At 34.9% G+C, this 26,520-nt stretch overlaps 1 protein-coding gene across 2 annotated transcripts in view; it reads left to right on the plus strand.

Moving 5' to 3' along the window:
- The window catches only part of APLF (aprataxin and PNKP like factor), a 69,458-nt gene that overhangs the window by 30,734 nt on the left and 12,204 nt on the right, over positions 1–26,520 (plus strand). The window contains exons 6-9 of one of the 2 annotated variants that reach the window (XM_045549760.1): positions 616–800; positions 8,995–9,350; positions 9,985–10,077; positions 13,730–13,855. In XM_045549760.1, coding sequence (XP_045405716.1) covers positions 616–800; positions 8,995–9,350; positions 9,985–10,054 — 611 coding nt within the window. In that variant the 3' untranslated portion in view covers positions 10,055–10,077; positions 13,730–13,855. Of the gene's footprint in view, positions 1–615; positions 801–8,994; positions 9,351–9,984; positions 10,078–13,729; positions 13,856–26,520 lie in introns of those variants that run through there. The other variant, XM_045549759.1, reaches the window with a different exon arrangement.

Genomic DNA, 26,520 nt, shown 5'->3' on the forward strand with positions numbered 1-26,520 from the left:
TGTGACTTATTTTCTTCATTGGCAAAGTCTGTAGTGGTCACTCTCCCTTTTGGGTTCTTTTGAGTTCTTTTCTGTATTTAAGATAACTTAACTTGAATTCCTCACTGTGGTCATTAGGGGCTCAATAAGTGTATGTAAATTTGATTGGATAACTATGTGTCAAACTTTCTGTTTGAGAAGTTCAATGTTATAATTAAAAAATATTTAACTACCATGTATAAAGTACTTTGCTGCAGAGTTTACATGTCTTACTTCATTTACTGTTCCTACTAACTCCATGAATTATTATTATAATTCCTGTTTTCCAGATGGTAAACCAAAGTTGAGAAAGGTGAGGTGAAACAGTTAAGGCATGGAGCCCACATTAGCATCTTGGCCAGGCAGACTCCAGGGCTGGAGCTCTTGGCCACTGTGCTGTGTAATACTTTCTGAGATTTGAAAATAAGTATTTTCAAGTTGGAATTACTATAAAGGGCACTTTAATTTTACTTGCCCTTTTATCTTTTTTTCCCCTTTTTTGGGGGCCGGATATGGATTATTGACATTTGAACATACAGAAGATAATTTTCTTCTTCTTTTTCTTTATGTGTACGTGTTTGCTTGTGTGTGTTTAAGATAATAATGTAATCCAGGGAAGTGGAAAAGAAGGAATTTGCAAAGATAAAACCCAAGCAAATATAATACAGCAAGGAAGAAAGCGATTAATTTCATCAGGAAGTTCAGAAGGTACATCAGCAGAACAAGACACAGGAAAAAAGTCCAAAAATGCTAATCAGGAAGAGTCTGTCCTTTCATCCAAGGTGATTTTTAAAAATTCACTATTTGATTGTTTATTTTCTTTGTCATGTGTTTTAGTTAGGAATTAATTATATGTGGTATATAGTAAGGAGAAACCAAAACTCTTTTTATTGTTGAGTCTATGAAGATGATAACTAGCCCCAATTTTTTTTGACTTGCTGAAACTAATTTTTAATATAGTATTTGTGTTGTAGAAAACAAAGATATTACATTTAGAAATTTTCAGACTGGAAAAAAAAGTGGAGGCCACTTGACTCTGGTCATAATGTGGTACCTCCATTCTGAAAATCTGGCTTCTCCTATTTCACTGGTCATCCTCAGACTGCATGTAACTCCCTTTTTCTTGCTAAGTGTGGAGAGAAAAACAAATCATGGAGTAGTTCTTTACACCTTGTTGCAGGATCACTTCTGGGCTAACTTACAGTATTTATAGACCTCTTTCAGTTTTTGCTAACTCACTAGAATGGTCTGGCTGAATTATGCATTATGTAACACTGGGTACTTAAAGAAAACAATGACTATTTATTGGAAGCATTTAAAAAGAGAAAGATAGAGATGGCCCCCCGGGCAGAAAGTTTAGGCATTCTTCTTCTCTGGAGAGCTTTGGCTTAAGATGACAGTTTTCATGATCTTTGTAGACCAGTGGCTGAGCTCTGTGGATCCCTGTCTTTTTAGTCTTAGGGAAAGCCAAAGGCTTGATCTTAGAAGAGTGTGTACTGAAATGATTGAAATGCTAGCAACTACCCTAGAGGTCCATCCTTTTATATACTCTCCTGCTCCTGCCTCCTCTCCCAGAGAGAGGAAATAGTTTCTCACTGGAGCCTTTCTTTCACCTAGAGAAGTTCAGTCTAGTCACTGTAGACTCAATTTTTTTTTTTGCTTAATTATGGAGTCAGGTTTAATAAATGAAAATAAAATGTTTTCTGGCTCATGTATATTGGCCATTAAAAACTTATTAAAATAAAACTTGTTTTATATAAACTTTGAGCCTTCATACACTCTACTCTCTGAACTATGAACGTAGAAATTGACTTTCCCTTTTTTTCGAGAAGAGAACTTATTTTGTTCAGAAGAAAATCTATAGTATACATGTTTTACTTTGTTTATTCCAACCCATAAAGTTTGATAATCACAAGAAAAGCTTTGAGAAACATCTTTTTAATTGATATGTTGTAGAGAGGAGCAGTAGATTCAAGATATTCAAGGTATTACTGACATTTTGATGACATCAGGGAAGCATTACAGCCAGGTCCCAGAAATGCCTGAGCTCTACTTGGCCAATTGTTCTTTTTTCCCTTGTGGCTTCTGTGGGAGATTTACGTTTCCTAGCACAAAAGAAAGGAGGCTCAAAGTTTCATAATCCTTTATGCAGAGCTCTCTGATACAGCAGGGCCGGAGAACATGCCTTAAACTGAAAACCCCAGCAGGGCCTTTACAAAGCTCACCCTTCATCCCTGCCCAGTTTCAGTTCTAACACTGATGAACAGCTGGTCTTGAAGGGGTGGCTACAGTGCAGAGCAGGTCAGAAAGAAAACAAGAGGCTGGTTCACCCGTCTAGTCTCATGGTAAGAGGTTGCCAATGACAAAGAACTGAAAAACAGTTTGGCCAGGCCTATAGAGTAGAGTTGGGTCAATTTACTTGGAAAGAATGAATTACATTCTTTTAGGGAAGAGTAAGAATAGCAGTGGAAAGAAAGGACAGAAATCACCTTCTCCCAACTGGGCCCTGTTCCTGCAGTTATGATTCATTTGGTCTGTGGGGCCTGGGCGTCAGTGGTGTCTTAAGTAAACTCTCTCAGTTTTAATGTACCCTCAAAGTTGAGAGCTACCATCATTCAGAGCAGACTGAGTCTCAAGGTCACATTGCTAGAACCTTGGCCTCAAATATAGGTCTTTTTATTTTGAGTACGATGGATTTTTTCTACCATACACATTAGACTGTGTATAAGAGTTTTGTGACTCTAGTAACTTGTCTTCATGAAGACATTTGCTCTTTTCATCAGTTCCTGTATGTCTTTCTATAACTCCTTACCAGTTTTATAACTGTCTAACCTAGGAGTAAAAATGAGGGTGCTCGAATTGATTAATTTAATGAAAAGTATGGTTGCTATGGTTTGAATGCTTTTGTCCCTTCCAAAAATTCACATTGAAACTTAATCCCCAATACAACAGTATTGAGAGGATGAGGCCTAATGGGCAGCTGTTTAGGTCATGAGGACGCCACCCTCATGAATAGATTTTTGCTGCTTTACAAAGGGCTTGCAGGAGCTGAGTGCAATGGCACACCTGTAGTCCCAGCTACTGGGGGTGGAGGCTGAGGTGGGAGGATCACTTGTGCCCAGGAGGTGGAGGCCAGCCTGGGTAACATAGCGAGACTCTATCTCTACAAATAAAAGAGGGCCTTGCCAGAGTGGGTTCACCCTCTCTCACTCTTCTGCCATGTGAGGACACAACATTCATTCTCTCCTGCCCTTCCACCTTCCCCCAGGTAAGGATGTAGTAAGAAGGCCCACACCAGATGCTGGTGTCTTGATCTTGGACTTTCCAGGGCCCAGAACTGTGAGAGGATAAATTTTGATTCTTTATAAATTGCCCAGTTTGTGATATTCTGTTATAGCAGCCTAAGACCATGGTATTTGCTTTACGTCATGTAATGAGAACTCTGTGGTAAATGACAGAAGGAAGCCTAATTGAAACAAGCAAAATAGTTTTGTAAAGTGTATCAGCTGTCTGTTGCCATGAAACAAGTTACCCCAATACTTAGTGGCTTAGGCTTAATACAACAATGATTTTTTCTTCTTCTTCTTCTTTTTTTTTTTTTTTTTGACAGAGTCTCACTGTCACCCAGGCCAGAGTGTCGTGGTGTTAGCCTAGCTCACAGTAACCTCAAACATCTGGGTTCAAGTGATCTTCCTGCCTCAGCCTCCTGAGTAGTTGGGAATACAGGCATGTGCCACCATGCCTGGCTAATTTTTCTATTTATAGTAGAGACAGGGTCTCGCTCTTGCTCAAGCTGGTCTCAAACTCCTGAGCTCAAGGGGTCCTACCACCTCAGCCTCCTAGATTATAAGTGTGAGCTACCACACCTGGCCTGATTTATTATTTTTTATAATTCCCTGGGTTGACTGGGCTCAGTTGGGCAATTTTTTTATGACATATATTTGGTGTCAGTTGGGCTCCATTGAGCTGGGAGCTCAGCTGAGGCTGGAGCATCCAGGATGGCTTCATTCACCTGAATGTTGCCCTGGCAAGGGTTGGTGGAAGGGCTGAGGGCCAGTTAGGCCTCCCTGCCTCTACTTACCATCAAGTAGTCTAGACTGAGCATATTTACCTGACAGCTGGATCCCAAGAGGGTGAAAGTAGAAGCTGCCAGATTTTTTAAGGTGGAGGACTAGAACTGGTATGGTGTCAGTACTGCTGAATTTTTTTGGTCAGAGCAAGTTACCAGGTCCCAGGTAGGTGGCAGTGTGAGATGAGGGTGAAGACAGCAGTGGGACCAGTTTGTAGAGGGATAAACTTGAAATGTTTTCAGCCACAGGGATAATCCTGGAAGCTCCCTGGAGGAGAGACTGAAAGAGAACAAGATGAAAGACAGGGAGATGAGGGAGGAGATTGTGGCTTTAATGCAGTCAAGAGATAAAGAGCATCTGAGCTATGGCAGGGACTTGAAGGATGGTAAGAAGGCATTGGATTATAAAAACATTTAGGAAGCAACATTGTAATCCTTGTTGCTTGAATCTGAGGAGAGAGGGGAAGAAGGAGTGATTTCCAAATAACTGGCTAGGATGAATGGATGAATTGTGTTGGTAGAAACTATGGTAGAGAATACAAGGGCAGAATTTCAGTTTTGACGCTTTGAGTTTTAGGTGCATAGAATATTGAGGAAGAAATGTTTTAGCTAGTAGTTGAATATAAGAGTTTGAAGCTCAGACATGCAATTGGGGCTTGAAGTTAGGATTTTTTAGTTTTTAGCATGTGAGTGCTTAATGGTATTAATGCAGGATTTTTAAGGTAATTGGTCAGCAGAGACAGTCTTGCCAGTAGCATTGTGGACACAACAACAAATTACTTCATTGGACTTGTATTAGGTGGAAGTTATTTCTTGTTCCTTGTAGTATATTATAAAACTTCAGATGGTTGAGGGGCAGGAGAAGGGCTAGTTGAGCAAGTTAATGGGCTGTTTTATAGACTTAATTCCCACCTCCTTCAAGCACCAAGGTCACCTTCCACCGGCTCCCTGCTTCTAGGTCCCTGAGGTCTCTAATATGTATTTTTACATTGTAGGGGATCTGGCCTCCATACTTAATCCTTCACATTTTTATCTAATCTAAGAAATAAACACCGTGGGATGCTTAGGAATTATGGAGCTCTCTGTCTCTCTCCTACTTCTTCCAAGCACAGAGCACCTTCCATTTTTCCTGTTCCCTCACTTGCCAGTTCAGTGATTTGCTGTAGCTCATGAACATTGTAATTGGCACAGTACAAATTTATGTCTCAGCAAACTTACAAATTACTGCATGTAATGGATGTTTTGGGGTCATTTATAAATAATTGAAACCATGAATGTTAAATTCTTGAATGCCAAGGGTCTACTATATATCAATATTTCATGGAGTTCCATAAAAAGCATTAAGAATTCTAGCATTTGTGCCTCTTAAAATATATTTGAGAACAACTGATCCATAGTATTGATAGTTGTGACTTTAACATTCCTTTCTCTTTTGGAATAAATTAACATATTAAATGTACTCCTTATGAGGATTTAAATTTTTTTCTAATAAAACAAATCTGTCTCTGAACCTTCATGGAAATAGAGGGAGTTGAAATATGATGCTATACATTTCATTTTTTATATTTCATTTTTTGTCTTTTTATTTTTAAAATGGCAAAATGATACATGATTGTTGTCAAAAATAGAATATTCAGAAGCATGTGAAGTAAAGAGTGACAGCCTTGATTTGCCTCATCCTTCTATTGCCTTACTAATATTTTGGTTTATATCCTTCTAAACCTTTTTATTCGGATTTACACAAATAAATGTACGTATAGCTATATAAGGAATTTTTAAAAAGTTAAATGACATCATAGTACATTCCTGTTTAGTTAAAAACATCCTTATATATGTAATTATTATTTCAATGTCTCATAGTGTTACATAGTAAGAATATTTAACCACTTCCCTAGTTGTATCTTTTTTTTTTTTTTTTTGGAAACGAGTCTCGCTCTGTTGCCCAGGCTAGAGTGCAGTGGCATCATCATAGCTCACTGCAACCTCAAACTCTTGGGCTGAAGCAATCCTTCTACTTCCACTTCCTGAGTAGCTTGGACTACAGGTGTATTTTTCTATTTTTTGTAGAGACGAGGTCTCGCTATGTTGCTCAGGCTGGTCTCAAACTCCTGGCCTCAAGTGATCCTCCTGCCTGGACCTCCCAAAGTGCTAGGATTACAGGTATAAGCCACTGCAGCCTCTTTTTTTCTTTTTTAGAGATAGGGCCTTGCTTTGTCGCCCAGGCTGGAGTGCAGTGATCCCATCAGAGCTCACTGTAACCTTGAAGTCCTGGACTCAAACCATCCTCCCACCTCAGCCTCCTGAGTAGCTGGGACGACAGGCACATGCCACCATGCCTGGCTAATTTTTATTTTTTTAATTTTTGTAGCGATAGGGTCTTGCCTGTTGCCTAGGTTGGTCTTAAACCCCTGCCTTAAGTGATCCTCCTGCCTCAGCCACCTAAACCAGTTGGAACTACAGTCATGAGCCACTGTGCCTGGCCTTTTTTATGTAATGAATGTGATAGGGTATTGAGTGGGATTGTTTCCCTGTTGTCCCAAAACTGCTGCTGAGGCCCAAAGCTGGGGACAAAAGTACTAAGTATTTCATATTTGAAAGGAGCCCCAGCAGTGAGGACCAGCCCTTTCCCTGTAGGGCTTATTGAAAGATGTGAGAAGTATTTGCCATCTCACTCCCAGACTTTGTACAGAAGGTTAAAGTTTAGAGGAATGCAGTGTTTGTGGGAAGTTATTTCCTTCCTTTCTAAAATCAAGAGAAGAGTGGTGCTCTTAGAGAATTACTTGTAAAGTTTGGAAATACCAACAGGAGCAAAACACTAGCATTTTATTGGACATCTTCTTAGCCAGTGGATTTGCTGTCCTATCCCATTGCTACCTGAACAAGGAACATAGGGGAGGGCTGACCTGGTAGGGGACTGCCAAGTAAGGAGATGGGTCAGTATTGCCGGATTCCCACCCCAGCATTCCAGTCACTGACATGTACCAGTTGGTCTTGTAGTGGAAAGGGATAAGATTGGGGTGTAGGTGAGCAGCTTGGGAGCAAAGAGTGTATATTTTAGAAGGATATGGCATGAATGCCACTAGCAGAGGCTCAGCTACAAGAGATAGCCAAATGATTGCTTTTCCCATAGGTTATCTGTTACTGTGCAAGAACCATAATAAGACCTAGGTTCCTTTTGCAAGGCCATTAGTCAGTTTGGATAGGATTTTAAAGTTATATACCATGTTTCTTAAAAAAAAAAAAGGAAAATATATCAAAACACTTAAGTAATTAGCCCAAAAAAAGTCATGCCAGTAATATCTTCTTAAGAAATTTAAGCTGTCAGATATTAAGTGTTACCAAAACCAACTGATGGCAGCCAGCATACATGAGTCCTTAGTTGTAAATGGGGGTGAACATTAATATGTATCTGATATGTTGTCATCAAATTCTAGAAATGGTTACCAGGAGGACTGGGGTTTATCTGAGCAATATTTCTACTCCACAGGAAGTATTAAGAGGTCATTTTTAACAGGATAAGACTAAGCTTACTCTTTGTGCTGGTGGTAAGCACAAATTAGAAAAGTTCTGCAGTGCTAATGAGAATATTTACTTGATTCAAAACACCTTTAGTTTGGTTAAACTGAGACTTTTTTTTTTTAATTTCAGTATATTGTGGGGGTACAAACATTTTGGTTACAAGTAATGACTTTGTCTCACCCAGGCCAGGGCTAGAGGCATGCCCTTCCCCATACAATGTTCACCGCATCCATTAGTTGTGAGTTTACCCACCCCTACCCTCCCTACACCCAGTGAATATTACTACCATGTGAGCACCTTAGTGTCGATCAGTTGGTACCAATTTGATGGCGAGTATATGTGTTGCTTATTTTTCCATTCTTGTGATACCTCGTTTTGAAGGATGGGCTCAAGCTCTAGCCAGGATAATATAAGAGGTGCTTATATCGGCAATGGATCACCATTGTTTTTTGTAATTGAGTAGTATTCCATAGTATACATATACCACATTTTATTAATCCACTCATGGATTGAAGGGCACTTGGGTTGTTTCCACATATTTGCAATAGTGAATTGTGCTGCCATAAACGTTCAAGTGCAGATATCTTTATTAAAGAATGTCTTTTGTTCCATTGGGTAGATGCCTAGTAGTGGGATTGCTGGATCAAATGGTATTTCTAATTTTAGCTCTTTGAGGTATTTCCAAATTATTTTCCATGGGGGTTGTACTACTTTGCAGTCCCACCAGCAGTGTAAGGGTGTTCCAGTCTCTCTACATGTACACCAGCATTTGTTGTTTTGGGACTTTTGGATAAAGGCCATTCTCACTGGAGTTAGGTTTTCTTCAGACCATTTCAAAGGAATCATTTTTTTTTTCTGAGTTGTTCATAACATAACTTCATGCAAATTTTTCCATGAGGGCAGAACAATTTTGTCATTGAGCTATAGAAAATCACAGTCATATTTAGAGTGTAGAAATAAAGTACTGCAGTAACTTATAAGAAATTATAAGGGCAGTGCATGTTAAAAGCATGTTAAAAGCATGACACATTGTTGAACAGTGAGTGACATTTAAGAGTTGTTTTGGGGAAAAATTATGTTCAAATGAAAGTGTATGTCTTCTTATGGTTCATTTGTATTTTTCAGTTTATTTTCCACTGAATGTTTGACATTACAGTAAAGGTTTAATGCAACAGTAAATTTATTTTCTAATAACTGAAAACTGGTAGTTATTAAACTAGAGACACAGAAAAGTGGTATTTTTAGTAACTTTAACATATGAATCTTTGTTTTAAAAATTTACATATTGCATAGATCCTATAGTTAGTTTCATGTTTCTGCATTCAAATTTATACATTTCATTTAAAAATGTTTCATTTATTTCTGATTTTTTCATATTTGTTTTATAGGAAATGCCACAATCATTTTCTTCCATTATATTAAGTAACACAGAAATGAATAATATGAAGACCAATACACGGAGAAATGAAATTCCAATAGAGGAACTTGGTAAGGTTTCCAAACATAAAACCATCACTAAAGGCACACCAAATAAAGAAGATGAAGCAGTGAGCTGTTCTGAGAGTTGTTCAGGTGCCCAAGGCAAGTCATTCCAGGATGAGGCTCAAGGATCTCATCCTGAGTCTAGCTCTGATCCCTCCAAGTCTGAAACTTTGCATGCAAAGTCAACTGATTCAGTTCCACAAGGTTCTGAAGAAAACCAGGTCAAAAGGACATCCTGCATGTATGGGGCCAACTGCTACAGGTAAAATAAAATTATGGGTATCTTATAATTTCATTATTTCAATAGCATGTAGCTATGTAGATATATGCTACAGTATATTAAAAACCTAATAAACCCCTTTGGCCTAAATAAAAGTTAGGAGCTTTAACATGTTTCTATTGGTTTGTACTTTCTCAGTATGCATTCTAGCAACTACTGCCAGAGGCTTCTATGATACAGTCGGAAATTAAATGTTTTATATGTAGACATTCTGACTAATGTAAGGATCTGAATACTGGAGAATCCAGACTTGAAAATTGAATCTCTCAGACCCAAATACCTGTTTATTTAATCTCTTATTAGATATTAGAGAGATGGTTTCATACATCATTGTTGTGTACAGTATAACTATTAAAATAATTTTAGGTTGTATTTATATGTCTTATATTTGGGCATTTTTCTTTATGTTTTTCTAATGGTGCTTTGAATCACCATGGTACATTTTAAAACAACTGAATATATATTTTCTGAATTGATTGGTTGATCCTATACTTACTTCATTTAATTACCTCATACTATATTTTCTAGTTTTATATTTTGTGAATTCAAATTATAATCTCTTAGGTTTAGGCTATATTTACATAATGTTTATAGTATCCTGTTTTTAATTATGCAGCCCTATTTCAGAAGTATTTCCTTGCATTCCAACTTTTGAAACCAAATATCTTCCTAATGCATTCCAGTAGTTTGTTGTCTTCTGTGCAATAAGGTATTTATATCACATATGCTGTTAATTTCGCATTCTTATTATTTCTCTTTAAAATGCATTGCCATTTTAGCACTTGAATAACTGTATTTTTCTGTTTCAATAATTCTAATTTATGCATTTATACACAATTTTGTCTATTTGCAATGGCTTAATTTCACATTTGAGTATAATGTAAAAACCTGTAGAATAGAAGTATATAAACTTACTATTACTTTGGATTTTGAAAAATCCTGTGTAATATTTGTGTTAGTTTACTAGAGCTGCCATCACAGAATACCACAGTCTAGGTGGTGGCTTAACCATGTATTTTCTCATGTATTTTCTGGAGGCTGGAAGTCTTAGATTAAGGTGTTGGCAAGTTTGGTTTCTCCTGAGACCACTCTCCTTGGCTTCCAAATGGCCTCTTTCTCACTATAGCCCACATACCCTTTTCTTGGTATGCATACCTTCCCAATGTCTTTTTCTCATCTTATAGGGATACCAGTCATATTGGATTAGGGGCTCACCCTTATGACCTCATTTAACCTTAATTATCTCTTTAAAGGCCCTGTCTCCTAATACAGTCACACTGGGAATTAGGGCTTCAACATAGGAATTAGGAATTTGTGGGGTGGTGGGGAGGAACAGTTCAGTCCATAACAGTATTTACAACTGTGATTTGTTTTTGTTAAAGATGGTTGAAAGCTTTATCAAGATCATAATGAATTTACTCATTTGATAATGATTCATGTTAGTTTTAATCGATCTTAGCTTATAGTTACTTTATTTTGAATGGGTAAACATAATGTGGTATATGCATACAATGGGATATTCTTCAACCTTAAAAGGGCAGGGGCATTCTGACACATGCTCCAACATAGATGAATTTTGAGGACATTAAGCTAAGTGAAATGAACTATATTTGTTGTTTTGGGACTTTTTGATAAAAGCCATTCTCACTGGAGTTAAGTGATATCTTATTGTGGTTTAGATTTGCATTTCCTTGATGATTAGAGATGTTGAGCATTTTTTCATGCGTTTCTTGGCCATTAGTCTATCTTCTTTTGAAAAAGTTTCTGTTCATGTCCTTTGCCCACTTTTTAATGGGGTTGTTTGATTTTTTTTCTTACTGATTTTCCTGAGTGGATGTAGAGAGATAGGAACACTCATACACTGCTGGTGGGACTGCAAACTAGTACAACCTCTATGAAAAGTAATATGGAGATACCTCAAAGAACTGAAAGTAGAACTACCATTTGATCCAGCAATCCCACTACTGGGCATCTACCCAAAGGAAAAAAAGACATTCTATAATAAAGACATCTGCACTTGAATGTTGTTTATAGCAGCACAGTCCACAATTGCAAAGATGTGGAAACAATCCAAGTGCCCATCAATACATGAGTGGATTAATAAAATGTGGTATATGTATACCATGGAGTACTACTCAGCCACAAAAAACAATGGTGATCTGGCACCTCTTGTATTATCCTGGATAGAGCTGGAGCCCATTCTACTAAGTGAAGTATCACAAGAATGGAAAAACAAGCACCACATGTACTCACCATCAAATTGGTACTAATTGATCAACACTTATATGTACATATGGAAGAAACATTCATCAGGTGTTGGGGAGGGGGGAGGAGAGGATGGGTATATTCACACCTAATAGGTGTGGTGTGCACTGTCTGGGGGAATGGGCATGTTTGCAGCTGTTACTCCGGTAATGCAAAGGCAATATATGTAAATTAAATGTTTGTACCCCCATAATATTCTGAAATAAATAAAATACAAAAAAGAAACCAGTCTAAAAAAATAAATAAACCAGTCACAAAAAGACAAATACTGTGTAATTCCACTTGTAGAAAGTGTCTAGAGCAGTCCGATTCATAGAAACAGAAATTAAAATGGCAGTTACCAGGGTGGGAGAAGATACAGAAATTAGAATGGTGGATACCAAGGGAGGGGAAGGAAAGGTTGGGAAGTTGTTGTTTAAAGGGTATAGAGTTTCAGTTTTGCAAGATGAAAAAATTCTGGGGAATGGTTGCACAACAATGTGAATATACTTAACACTACTGAACTGTACATTTAGAAATTTTTAAGATGGTAAATTTTATGTTATACATTTTTTACCACAATTTAAAAAAATTTTTTTAAAAGGCAGTGGGCCAGATTTGGCCTGCTGTCCATAGTTTGCCAATAAATACTACTACATTTAAAAAAATTGACAACACCAGATATTGGTGAGGTGGTTGAAAAACTGGATTTCTAATAACCTGCTAGTGGGAGTGAAAGTCTATAAAATCATTTTGGAAATTTGGCAGTATTTATCAAACCTGAGCATATACATACCCTATGAACACTCCTAACCATATTCTCAGGAAAAGACATATATATTTGCACCAAAAGGCTTATAGTAGAATGCTCATTGTATTATTATTTATAAAAAAGTCAATGGCTGGAATGAACCCAAAAGTTCATCAATAATAAATGGATAAATAAATTGTATTAGCTTCATAAAATGGAATATTATATAGTAATATAAATGTGCTACTACTACATGAAACAACAACATCAATTAATCATACAAACATAAAAAGGCAAATTCAAAGAAGTACAACTAGTATATATTTCCATTTAAGTTAAAAAACAGAACAACACTGATCTGTTGTTTTATAAATATACTATCACTTCTTAAAGTGTGATCTGGAGACTCTTGGTAGTCCTCAGAACACTTCTGGGAAATCTGTTAGATTGAAACTATTTTCATCATTATACTAAGAGTTGTTTGTGTGTGCCTTTTTCACTGTCTTTCTTTCACTCACAAGAGTACAGTAGAGTTTCTTGGGATCACATCATGTGTGTTATTGTTAATGACTGAATACAGATGCAGATATGAGAAGCGAAGCCAGATGCCGTCTACTAAGCCAGACATTAGAGAAATTTCCACAGTATGAAAACAACATCTCTATGAATTTTTTTCTTGGAAGAGTTGTGTTAAGATGTTATTTATGATAATATGTAAAGGGTTTATTATTGTTATATTTAAATCCAAAACTGTATGTTTTTAATTTCTCATTTGAATTTTCTAATAGGGCAAATAAACTACATAAACAAAAGCTCTCTGGGGTTTTAATCATTTTTAAGAGTGCAAAAGAGTCTTGAGACCAAAAAGTTTGAGAAACACTTTTAGAAGGCAGGGTAGTTACTATTGGGTAATAAAATGGGTTTAATGATTGGAAGGGGACATGTGGGGAATTTCTTGAATGTTGGTAATTTTGTTTTTTATCTTAGTAGAGGGGGCATAGATGTATTCACTTTATTAAAAGTTTTTAAAGGCTATGTATGTTTATGATATTTATATTATATAATTATATACATGTGTCCTATATTTAGTAATGTTTGCAAATTGTCCATTGATATTCACAACCTGTCACATGACACCAGAAATGTATTCTGTTACCATGAGAGCTCTATATTGACTAGATGTCATCAACTTTATCTCATCAACATAGCACGTTGATGTCATCTCCATTTATCTTGTCAGTGTAGCATGTTGATTCATGTTCTGGAATAATCAGATGCGTATTGCTTGGTTTTCTGCTATATCCACTAAAAATCCAGAATATTCTATTAATTATTTTTTCTGACAGTATATTTGTTACCTTCATAGGAAGAATCCAGTCCATTTTCAACACTTCAGCCACCCTGGTGATAGCGATTATGGAGGTATACAAATCATGGGTCAAGATGAGACTGGGGACCGGCCTGAATGTCCCTATGGAGCATCTTGTTATAGGTATGTAAACAGAGATGTTTGGCCCCACTTTTTTTCTCCCTAATTTCTGTTATTTATCTAGGAGAAACAGGCAGCTTCTCTTCTCAAGCCTTATACTTTTAGTTTTTAAACTTCCATAGATAACAGGTTTTTGTTTTGTTAATTGGTAGGATTATGTTTCTTCTAGGTAATTCTAAATGGTTGAGATTATAAATATTATAAATACCTGAATTTTTTTTTTAACTTTCTGAAATGCAAATCAGATCATTTAAAAGTTGTTGATGCTACCCCAACATACACTCTATTCAGACTCCTAAGTGTGACGTATAAATCCATCTGGAATGTTAGCTCTGCCTCCCTCTACTTCCTCAGCTCCTACTCTCCCCTATTCTTGCCAACACATAAAATTCAATCCTAAAAGAAGAGTATGAGTACCTCTCCTCTCTGCTTGCATAGCATCTGGTCCTGTCTGTATCATGCACAAAGTAGAACTTACCTCATGAGGTTGTTTCTTTACCAGAGTGTCTCCCCCTCCAAGCAGCCAAGTATCTTGACAGCAAGGACTCTTACTCTTGTATCTTGCAACTTTGCTTAATGAATTAGTGAACTTGAAATGCCAAACTACCAAAGAAAGAAGTAATGATTTCAGCTTTAAAGAGCTCTAATTCCAGACAGCCATCTTTCTTAGATAATTTTGAATACAGATTATTGAATCTACTGAGCTCCTTGAAGTTGTTGCTATTTCTATGATTGTGGGTTTTCATTAAGAAGGCAAAATAAACTTCTGAGACCAGAAAGAAAAATCAAAGGCTTATGCCTTATCATTTGAAAAGTAAGTGTTCCATTCCAGCAGAACATCCTGCAGATAATAAGAGGCTATTATGATCAACTTTACCAATAAATTTGAAAATTTAGAAGAAATGAATAAATTCCTAGAAAAATTCAACTTTAAGAAACAGATAAAAGAAAAAATAGAAAATGGAATAATCCTGTAAGAGGAAAGAAATCGAATACATAATTCAAAATCTTCTACCAAAGGAGTTATAGATCTGTTTGGTTTTAATGGCAAGTTGTAACAAACATTTAAAGAGAAAATACTGAATTTTTACACAAACTATTCCAAAGAAGTAAAAGAGGGTATATTTCCCAACTCATTTATGAGGCCATCATAACCTTGATACCAAACCCAGAAAGAATAATACAAGAAAGAAAATTATTGTTATCCAGAGCAGGAATTATTTTCTAAAACAAGCAATAACTAAAATGGAAAACATTTATTTATTTGACTACATTAAAATTAAGATTTGAGGCCGAGGCCAGTGGATCGCTCAAGGTCAGGAGTTCGAGACCAGCCTGAGCAAGAGTGAGACCCTGTCTCTACTAAAAATAGAAAGAAATTATATGGAAAACTAAAAATATATACAGAAAAAGTGAGCTGGGCATGGTGGCGCATGCCTGTAGTCCCAGTGACTCGGGAGGCTGAGGCAGGAGGATCGCTTGAGCCCAGGAGTCTGAGGTTGCTGTGAGCTAGGCTGATGCCACGGCACTCTAGCCTGGGCAACAGAGTGAGACTGTGTCTCAAAAAAAAAAAAAATTAAGATTTAAAAAGAATCCATCAGTATACAACAATTAAGACAGTGAAAACAACCATAGAGTAGGGAAAAAAAATTACAACTCGCATAACTGATAGTTAGCGTATATCCAGAACACATGAAAAGATTTTCCAAATCGCTATTGCTTAGTGACACGTACAGGCTTTTTGCCCAAAAGGAAATTGAAGTGGTGGAAAAAGTTAAGAACAAGTACTTAGTGTCATTAGTAATTGGGGAAATACTGTTTTTGACAGCTTAACATGTACCTAGGTTTTTTGTTGTTGTTGTTTTTGGTATTCACCCTATTTCAGGTTCACTGAGCTTTTTCTCAGGTTGATGTCTTTTATTAATATTGGGAGATTGCTTGGCTAGTACCTCATCTATCTTTCCCCTCCTTGCATGCCAATGGAACATGTATTAAACCTTTTGACCATGTCCCACATGTCTCTTTTGCTTATTTTGTTCCTTCCATTTTTTTTTTTTTCTGTCTGTGCTTCAGATTGGATATTTGCTATTGACTTGTCTTGGAGTTTACTAATCCTCTCTTCTCTTGTGTCTAGCCTGCTGTTAAACTCATCCAAAGGGTTCTTAATTTCAGGTACTGTATTTTCCAATTCTAAGATGTTCACTTAATTTTTTTTAATAAATTCTCATCTTGATCAAACTATCCATCTTTTCATTCATTCCGCCCCTTTTAATGCTCTTTTCTTTAACATATCAGTCTTAGTTATTATAAAGTTTTTATTTGCTAACCAATATTTCTGGTTTTGCTTCTTATGTTGTTTTTTTCTCTTGATTTTTGGCCATATTTTTGTTGTGTCCAGCAACCTTTTATTGCAATCCTAACATTATTTATTAAAATAACTATTGGAATTTTAGATGTTATCTTCCACGAGTAAGGGTACCCCCCTCTGCTTGGCAGATAGGGGATAGTCATCTCTGTCTAGTCAGAGATTTAGATAGATGATAGCTAGTTTAGAGTTTTACTAAAACGCAGTGCGTCTTTGATTTGTTCTTATTCCTTTGGTGTGGCTTTTCTAGACTTTTGTGTGAGAGGCAGGTCTCTGTCTTCTTAGCTCTGAAACTTCTCTTTGGAGATTTTGCGCTCAGCCCATCCTGCCACCCATGCATCTTAAATTTTGGCACGTTTCTTGAGGGGAGACTGGTTATGTATTTATTACAGATTCCTTCCCTCCAGTGGGACTTTGTCTCTGAAACACTACATGAGTGGGAGATATCATGCTGCTTTTTTGAGGTTCACCAAGACTTTCAGCCTCTTATACCTCCCAGAAACTCAACAAATATTTCTTGGGAAAAATAAGCTTTGTATTTAGGGCTCCTTTAGTTTATAAACTATCATGCCAACCCCATGAAAGCATGAAAAGCTCTACTAGTTTCTCTTCAAATAAAGTTCCTCCACTTTGTTCAAATCTTATCCTTAACCCACACCAAGAATTGGTAAATGCCTTCAGTGAAAAAAACTGCCACTGATTGTCAGCTCACATAGGAAAGGCTTTTTCATCTTTGGAATTTTAGGTAATCTAAAATTCTTACTGCTCCCACAATTCTGTCATATAAATAATTTTTACAATCTGTCAGGTTTTTTTCTAGTTGTTAAAATAAAAGTATTATTCCACCATGATATCCTATATCCATCCTTCTCAAAAGCAAAATCCAAATATACCTATTGTTGAGAAGAATAAGAAGAAAATACAAATCCTTGCTAAGAATAATGGTGTCAAAAATTGCTGTGTTCATGTCATCAATGTCTCTAAAAGAGGTTAGGGCAGGCAGCAGTCCAGAGAAGGCCAGTCCAGAGAAGAGCAGTCCACAAGGTATTTTGATTGAAGAAATTATGAATTTTCCAGGTCAACAATATAATAGAAATCCTAGTTGCAGAAGCCATGATATATATTTACATACCCATACCCTCTCTTGTCACATTATCATTATTAGGCAAAACATACATCTAATAGACTTATTTCATATCATTGCTAAAACTAAACAAGTGTTATATTATGATCCATTTATTCTTTAACAATCTTGATTTGTGAGAATGTTATTTTTATTAGCCATTTACTATTTATTGCTAGAAAATAAGCCTTGTGTATCAAAATGATAAAATGTTCTAATTTCATTTGCTTTAAGGCATGTTTTTATGTATATGCATGCTAGAGTTTTCCTATTGTCACAGAAGAAGAATATTGAAGTTTCACAGATCATAAAACAAGCTGTCAAAATTGGTAACAAATAATTATATTTAGAAAAATATATATTCCAAAAGCAGAGTTGTGATAAGCCTGTTTTCCATGATGGAGGACACATTTAGAAGGAGGATGAAAGTTATGAGCTATGACATATGTTTGCTTTTTTTATCTGAGAAATTTGCCTTCACAAAACAGGTTAAGAATTAGTCTCAAGTAAAAACAATTATGCTTTCAAGTGAATGCTAACTTGATTTTTTAATTTTAATTTTTGCTTCTCAGTCTTACCTTTTAATCCCAATATGCAAGTCAGTTTTTCTTTTTGATATATCTAAGCTATCTTAGGGTTGTATACCCTGTTAAATAATCTTAATTTTATACATTTATATGATATGTATTTCCAAATGTTGTCATACAAGGTCAAAGTTTTATCACTGTAGAACAAATATGTAAGCATGAAATTGTATATAATTGGATATATTTCATGATCAGCCATTCCATCCCATGAGTAAAATAGGGAAGAGGAGATGTGGGTCACATAGGTAAATGCATATTGTAGTAAAAATAAAGGTTTCCACAGCTCATCTAATATAGAAGGTTGGTGTTTAGTAAAGGATATGTTATCATTAAATTTTACTTATTTCTAGACTATAGGTATTGTTAACATTTTGTGTGACTTACACTTTTTACACTTTTTAATTTAACAAAATTAACTTGAAAAAATGAGAATTTGAAAGAACTAGTTGATGCTGTCATTTTAAGTATCCTGCTTTTTTAATTTATTTGTGTGTGTGTGCTGTACGCTGCTGTTTGTCAGAAGACTCATTCAGTCTAATGGATTTGATTAGCTTAAGGTACTTGTCCGAATTAGAGCATTAGATATTTAGTGTCCAGCATTCCCCAGTGATTGCTGTCCCTGCCTCTGACTCATTCACTTCCTCTGGTGAGTAATAGGATTTTATGCAGTGCGTTACTCCTGTTCTTACACATTAAATTAAGCAGTAAACTGAGAATATATGCACACTAAAATGAATGGAATCTATTTTCATCCAACTTAGTGTATTAATGTAAAGTCAAACTCATATACATTGCCTTGGATTATAAAACCTTAGGCAATCATGTGTCATGCAAATGAAAATGTTGGTTTTCAGAAGCTAGTGCCCAATTTTTTTTTTTAAATTATAATATATTCTAAGAGGGATGACATAAGGAAGCCAATTATCAACTATAAGTGCTTGAAATGTAATATTGAATCTGCAACATGGCCTCTATCGTGCAAAAGAACACAATGTTTTCCCACAGCACAATTTATTTTTTCAAAACATATATTTGATAGTAAGTAAATTAATTATTTTTTGTTATTCTCTGATCCAGGTTTATAGCTATGATGTAAAGTTTTTGCTAGTCCCTCTGTTATTTTTGAAAAATATCCCAAGTTATTGTAGTATTATCTTAATTGACAGAAAGTGTAGTCTTCCTTTGGTATCTCTAGGGGATTGGTTCCAGGACACCAGCAGATACCCAAATCTGTGGATGTTCAAGTCCCTTATATAAAATGGTGTAGTATTTGCATATAACCTACACAAATACTCCTGTATACTTTAAGTCATCCTTTGATTCCATATAATACCTAATACAATGTAAATGCTATGTAAATACTTGTTATACTGTATTGTTTAGGAGAAATGACAAAAAAAGTGTACATGCCCAGTACAAACTCAGTCATCATAGACAACATTTTCAGTCTGCAGTTGGTTGAAGCTGCTGATGCTGAACCCGACTATGAGGGCTGAGTGTAGATGGAGATGTACACTTCAAACTACAAGATAATGATATTTAGAAATCACTTAATAAAAAATAATAACGTGTGTTTAGTGGAAATACAGGTAATATTATTTAAGGCAAAAATTTATAGGTCTTCATAAGGAGACTCTAATTGTCAGGTAGTTGAGATTTCCAGAATCAGCCGTCACTTTATTTATAGTTAAGAATAGTCAAAGTTGGTAGCACCTTAATCCATTTTTATATATTCTGCTTATTGAGAAAGTAACCTATCATCATTTTCCATACTTAAAATTTTAAAATTATATGTAAGGCTATGATCTTGGAGGAACGTATCTTAGACTAAATATTAATCACTTGCTACACAGTTTTCGTAAGACTTGGCTATAATTTTTTTAAACTTCATTTGGAAATTGCAGTAACAACATCAGTTATATTCATGTAGCCTTGATAAAATATAATGGATTGTCTTTGGTGGTTTTGTTTTTATTTCATTTGTTTGAATATACATTTGTTTTCATAATAATGAATTTGTTTTCATTTGTTATATTTAGTATTAATTACACATATATAATAATTGTCAGAGTTTTTTGGCATACATAATAATAAATTGTTGTGATTATCAATTAACAAATTGAGTACTTCCTATTCTATGTTGGTTTACTTTTTCATTGTTTAATAAAGACTATTTTTTCATTCTTTTTCTCGTACATTTTGAGACCTAGATTTTGGATAATATGGGATTCATGTTTTTGCTTCAAGTTTTAAAATAAGTGTGAATTTCAAAAATGAAAAATAAGTTATTTTGTTTTGATAAAACACAAACATAGGATGTCCATTATTTGCTGAATAAATATTGAGCTTCTGTAATAAAATGTACTACTCACTATACTAGGAGCTGATGTAAAACAGTTCTTTAGGTTCATTTAAAATCATGGTATTAAGTTACCAAATCTTTGGAAGTAAGTACAAATAAAAATTATTATTCTGTTCTTGCTACCACTGTCTTGTTAATCTTTAGGTGGAGAGATAAAGGGTTTTTAACGCAGCAGACTTAGGTTCTAGTTATGGTCATGCCAGTTCTGTAGCATAACTTTGCATAAGTTATTTGGTTTTCCTGGGTTTCAGTTCCTCATGAAAACATGGAAAATACAGAGGTTGGATTGCTTGTACTCTGGGAGCCTCCATTCAACATGAAGAAATCCAGAGCAGAGATAAATATATTTATATTCATAAAGTCAGCTCAGTTATGTTCCTGACTACTCTTCCTTAGCCGCCTTTGCTGTTTCCTCTTCTTCTCTTCTTGTAAATATTATAGAGCCTCACGGCTCAGTTCTCAGATCTCTTCCCTTCTCTATTCTGTTCTTATTTCCTAGGTGAGCTAATTTAATTGAATGGTTCCGGATCCATATGTTTAAATGTCCCCATTTGGTTGCATAATAGGCAGTACAAAATTTTTACATTCGAAACAGAACTCTTGATTTTTATCATGAAAACAACTCTTTCCCAAGTGTTCCCCCCTCTGTAAATGATTCTACTGTTCACACAGTGTTCAGTCCCACAACCAAGAGGCACCCTTGATTCTTCTCTTTCCTTCACTCATTTAATCTATCAGCAGTTCCTGCCATTTCAACCTTTAAAATATATTAGAAACCTTGAGCACTTCTTAGGTCCTCTCCCTCTACTCTTTACCACCTTTAGTCACAACCACCATCATCTCTTGCCTGGAGTATTGCCATAGCTTCCTAACTGATATGCCTGTTTTCTCTCTTGCCCTCCTGTAGTTCACACTCCACGTAGCAACCAGAGTAATTCTTTAAAAATGAGACATGCCATGTTGTTTTCTTACTCAAAACTTTCCAAAGGCTTCCCATAACAAACTTTACCATGGCTTATGTGTTCTTCTCAGACTTCCTTTCTTACTATTTTACTTCTTACTCGTTCCCCTTGAGTTAAACTGGTCTTCATGTGTTTTACCTAATACTCCAGCTTGTTTCCATTTCTGGACCTTAGCAAATGTAAAGACATTTACTGTTTCCTCCACCTGGAGTGTTCTTCCTTCAAATATGTATGTGCTACACCTCCTCAGAAATGCCTTCTCTGGCCTCTTTACCTAAATACCTACCCCATATCTCCATGCTCAGTCGCTCTTTATTTTTTCTTCATAGTAATCACTTCCTGAAATTATAAATATGTATTTGTTTTTCTGTCTTACCCACCAGCATATAAACCCCATGAAAGCAGCAACTGTCTGCTTGTTTACTACTGATTGTGTCTCTGGAAACTTGAACAGTACGTGGCACATAGTAGGTATTCAGTGAATTTTTGTTGACAGATGGTATAAATGTAATGGATAGCAACAGGATCTATTTTAATCATTGCTATTTAATCATTATTTATAGGATCATCGTCAGGAAATACTAGAAAGGGTCAAACTTCCCATTGGTTCACTATAATTACAAAGATTTATAAGTGCCATAATGGGAAAATTTATAAAATACCATGTTTCTTGCAGTATTAAAATATACTATTTCCTAAACTTTTTGTTATTTGCGCACTTACCTCACTAAAATAAGACTAATGTTTTAGAAAATATCTATTTTAAAATATAACAGCTTATAAAAACCTGATGTGGTTATGGTTGTATAGCTTTCTGTTTAGAAATAAAAGATTACTGTTAATAATTAACAACAATGAAAAAAAAAAAAACCAGCAAGGATTTTGAGACCTGTTGAGTTACAGAAAATGCCATTTGTGAAAGAGGTTGATATAAATCATTTATGAATGAACTTTGATTAAGTAATTCCATTCATTTTTTGGAAAAATATCTGGGTTGAATTTGGCATTGCTCTTGAAAGTTATTTAAAATGTTCATATGCCCCCAAAGAGCTGTACAGAGTTGCCACTTAGCCTTGACTTACGGATATATTAAAAAGGCATTTTGCTTTGTTATGAAATAACTGATTTTTGACAATGGAATATGCAAAGCCAAATGTTAGAAAATATTATATAAGTGTCTGAAATGTGACTGGGGGAATATTTAACCAGAAGTGTATATCTTATTAAAGGAAAAATTCAGCCATTTAATATTAGTTGACAGTTACTTTTACTGGCATATAGGATTGCTAGCCATTGTTGGATACCTTAAAGTGAAATTGATTTTTGTCTATTGAAATAGCTGATATCTGTAAAATGCTTAATGACATACAGGTGTTTATACACATTACTTCACCTAACCCTTGGAACAACCGTATGTGAGTTAATCAATGTTATCTGCTTTTCAGATGAGGAAAGTGACTTGGTTCAGAGGACTTCCCCTAAGTCACACAACCAATAAACTGTGTAGTTTGAATTCAGGCTCAGCTCTTCTGATCCCGAAACCTGAGCCCCTCTACAACATAATGCTAGTGATCTAAAGTTTAAAAAGCCAGATGAGAGCAGGTCTAAGACACAGTGGTTTCTATATCTTTTAAGCATTTGTGAAGAACTCTTGGTGTTCCTACTTGACCTGAGTGATTGATTGACTAAAGCTAAGTATCTTACAATGCTGAGCCATCTATATCCGAGGAACTTGATTGTAGTGGAGCCTGATTAATATGAGTGTCAGATTTTCATTGTTTCCTGGGGAAGTAATATGAATTGTTAATGGCAGGAAATTCTAACATATTTTAGTTTTGAGTATATGTAAAATGATTCAATGAGTACTTTGATTATTAACTTTATAGGTGTGAGTACAAAGCAATTTCAGCACATTGGCAGTCATTTCAACCTGTTGAGAAATAGGCATTCTCTGGAATATATCCAATAGAAAAACTGCCTTTCAAAGGGTGGATTTCTGAAAAACATCAGAATTAGGGTTTACTAAAAGAAAAAAAAAAGTATTAGCATTAACTCAAGAAAGTTCATTTTTAGTCCAGAAATATTAAAAACTGTTTTTTGCACTCCAACCAATGAGAATTTTAAACTTCTGATTTGTATTGCAAATGATTCTTTCAAGCTTTTTTCAAGAATCATTTTCTTAAGAAATAATAATGATAGCAAAAACAAGTATCTTTTTTTCTTATTAAGTAGAAAAAATATAGCAGATGACATGATCTTATATATAGAAAACCTTAAAAACTCCACTAAAAAACTGTTAGAACTAATAAATGAATTCAATAAAGTTGTAGGATATAAAATCAACATATAAAAATCAGTATGTTTATATACACTAATGGTGAACTATCCAAAAAAGAAATCAGGAAAGCAATCTCATTTACAATACCTACGAAAAAAAAAAAAAAATAGAGAGAGAGAGTGATTACTTAGGAATAAATTTAAACAAGGAGGTAAAAGACCTGTACATTGAAAACTATAAAACGCTGATGAAAGAAATTGAAGAAGACACAAATAAAAGATGTCCTATATGCATGGATTAGAAAAATTAATATTATAAAATGTCCTTACTATCCAAGGCAAATTGTTGATGCAATGCATTCTTTATCAAAATTCTAGTGACATTTTTTCCCAGAAATAGAAAAAACAATCCTAAAATTTGTATGGAACTACAAAAGACCCTGAATAATCAAAGCAATCTTGAGCAAAATGAACTAAGCTGTAGGTATCACACTACCTGACTTTAAAATATACTACAAAGCTGTAATAATCAAAACAACATGATACTAGCATAAAAACAGACACATAGACCAATGGAACATAATAGAGAGCCCAGAAATAAATTCACACATTTTCACCAAATTGATTTTTGACAAAGATGCCAAGAACACACAATGGGGAAATGACAGTCTCTTTAATAATTAGTGTTGGGAAAACTGGATATCCACACGCAAAAGAATGAATTTAGACCCTTATCTCACACCATATACAAAAATAAACTAAAGATGGATAAAAGCTTTAAATGTAAAACCTGAAACTATAAAGTACTAGAAGAAAACAAAGGGGAGAAGCTCCATGACATTGGTCTTGTCAATGACTTTTTTTTTGGATATGATCCCAAATGTATAACAAAAGTGAAAATAGACAAATGAGATTACATAGAACTAAAAAGCTTCTGCACAGCCAAGGAAACAACAGAGTGAAGAAACAACCTACGGAATGGGAGGAAATATATGCTAAGCATACATCTGATAAGGGATTAATATCCAAAATATATAAGAAACTCAACTTGATATCAAGAAAACAAATAACCTGATTTTAAAAAGGCAAAGGACTTCAGTAGATTCTTAAAAACCACATACATATGGCCAACAGGTATATAAAAAATGCTCAACATCACTAATCATCAAGGAAATGCAAATTAAAACCACACACCTATTAGAATGGCTATTATAAAAAAGATAAAAAATAAGTGTTGGCAAGGATATACAGAAAAGTGAATGTTTGCACACTCATGATGGGAAGTCTAACTCAGAAGTCTCTGGTGGTTACCAGAGGCTGTGGTGAAGGTCAGTTGGGGAGATGTTGGTCAACAGATAAATAATTTCATTTAGAAGGAATAAGTTCAAGAGATCCATTGTGTAACATGGTTACTATAGTTAATAACAATGTATCTCATATACACAAACATAACAATGTAGGTATTGATAACAATGTATCATATATAGCAATGTATCATATATACATACATAACAGTGTATGTATTAATTACAATGTATTGTGTACCTGAAAATTTAAGAGAGTAGATTTTAAGTGTTCTCACTGCAAAAATGGTGTGTGAGGTAGTACATATGTTAATTAGTTTGATTTAGCCATTCCGCAACGTATATGTATTTCAAAACATCATGTTGTACACCATAAATATATATAATTTTTATTTGTTAATTAAACAGTAAATCTGTTTCAAAATAGAAAAATATAAAATATTACATCACTTTGAAAATTCATGTGAAAGCTTAATTTAAAAAAACTTTTGAAGGAAAAAAGTTGATGATATTCTTGTAGATAGATTGATCTATGAGAAATATAATTGACTTGTGAAAGGCACTCTTGTAAGTGCTATGAAAGATATTAAGAAGTGTAAGAAAAATCTCATGACCTCCAGCAGCTCACATGAGAAAAAACAAAGATCATACACACACACGTGCAAGTGTGAGTGTTTGTGTGTGTTGAAAATTTAGAAGACAGTACAAGAAATTATGTGGTAGATACCAAATGTTGAATAGGTCAATATATTCTGGAGCTATTTCCTGGTGATTATTAGAGTTGCTTTAATGAAGGTGGTATGATTTGAACTTAGGCAGTGCAGAGTTAGAAGAATACGCTTGGCAAAAAAGCTATGAGCAAGTGCCTGTCAATGAGGCAGAACCAAAAACTACTCCCCTAGAATAGAAACAAAAGATAAGGCTGCAAATAAAGGTTAAAACTGAGATCATGAAGGACCTTGAAAGAGAGAATAATGTTAAGAATTTAGCATCCAGAATGCTTAATTTACCATTTGAATTGTTATATAAACCAAACATATCTAATTTTTTTTTGAGTATGTGCTTTTGCATGTAATATACTAAATTTTCTGTTTGGGTTCATTTTCTTATTAATGTCCATCTATTCTGTGCATTATGTTTATCATCAAAAAGAATAAAGTATATTTGAAAATACCAAAAATAGGAAACTATTGAGCTTGGCACAGAGAATATTTTTTCCTTCATTTTCAATTAAATAGCTAGCAAAATTTTATTGATATTAATTCTTTTGTTCTAAATTGGAGGTTTTGTATCTAAATTAAATGTGAAAAAACACCAGCTCAACTAGTTTCTTTTGGTCTGCATTGTAGTCTTTTTGTGAAAATAGCAAGTTCTCCTAGGAAAGAATGGAAACTATTAGCAAAGTCTCAAAGAAACAACTTTCCCTTTTGAAGACAGATCACAATCTGCACATGGGGCTGAAAAATTGTTCCCATTTTTAAATATAAAATTTCACAATATATTTTTTGTTCTTCCTTTTTGGAATATGCAAATGTAAAACTTTTTTCTTATTCATTTATTCTGAAATGACTTTCCTAGGTGGTATGCAAGGTTAGAGTATATAGATGGTGTATGTGAGCGCAACTGTGGATGTTCCAAGATAATAGAGAATGAGGAACCACCTTCTGAAACTTTAAAGTTGAACCAGT

Source organism: Lemur catta, chromosome 4, assembly GCF_020740605.2.
Source record: "Lemur catta isolate mLemCat1 chromosome 4, mLemCat1.pri, whole genome shotgun sequence".
NCBI lineage: Eukaryota > Metazoa > Chordata > Mammalia > Primates > Lemuridae > Lemur > Lemur catta.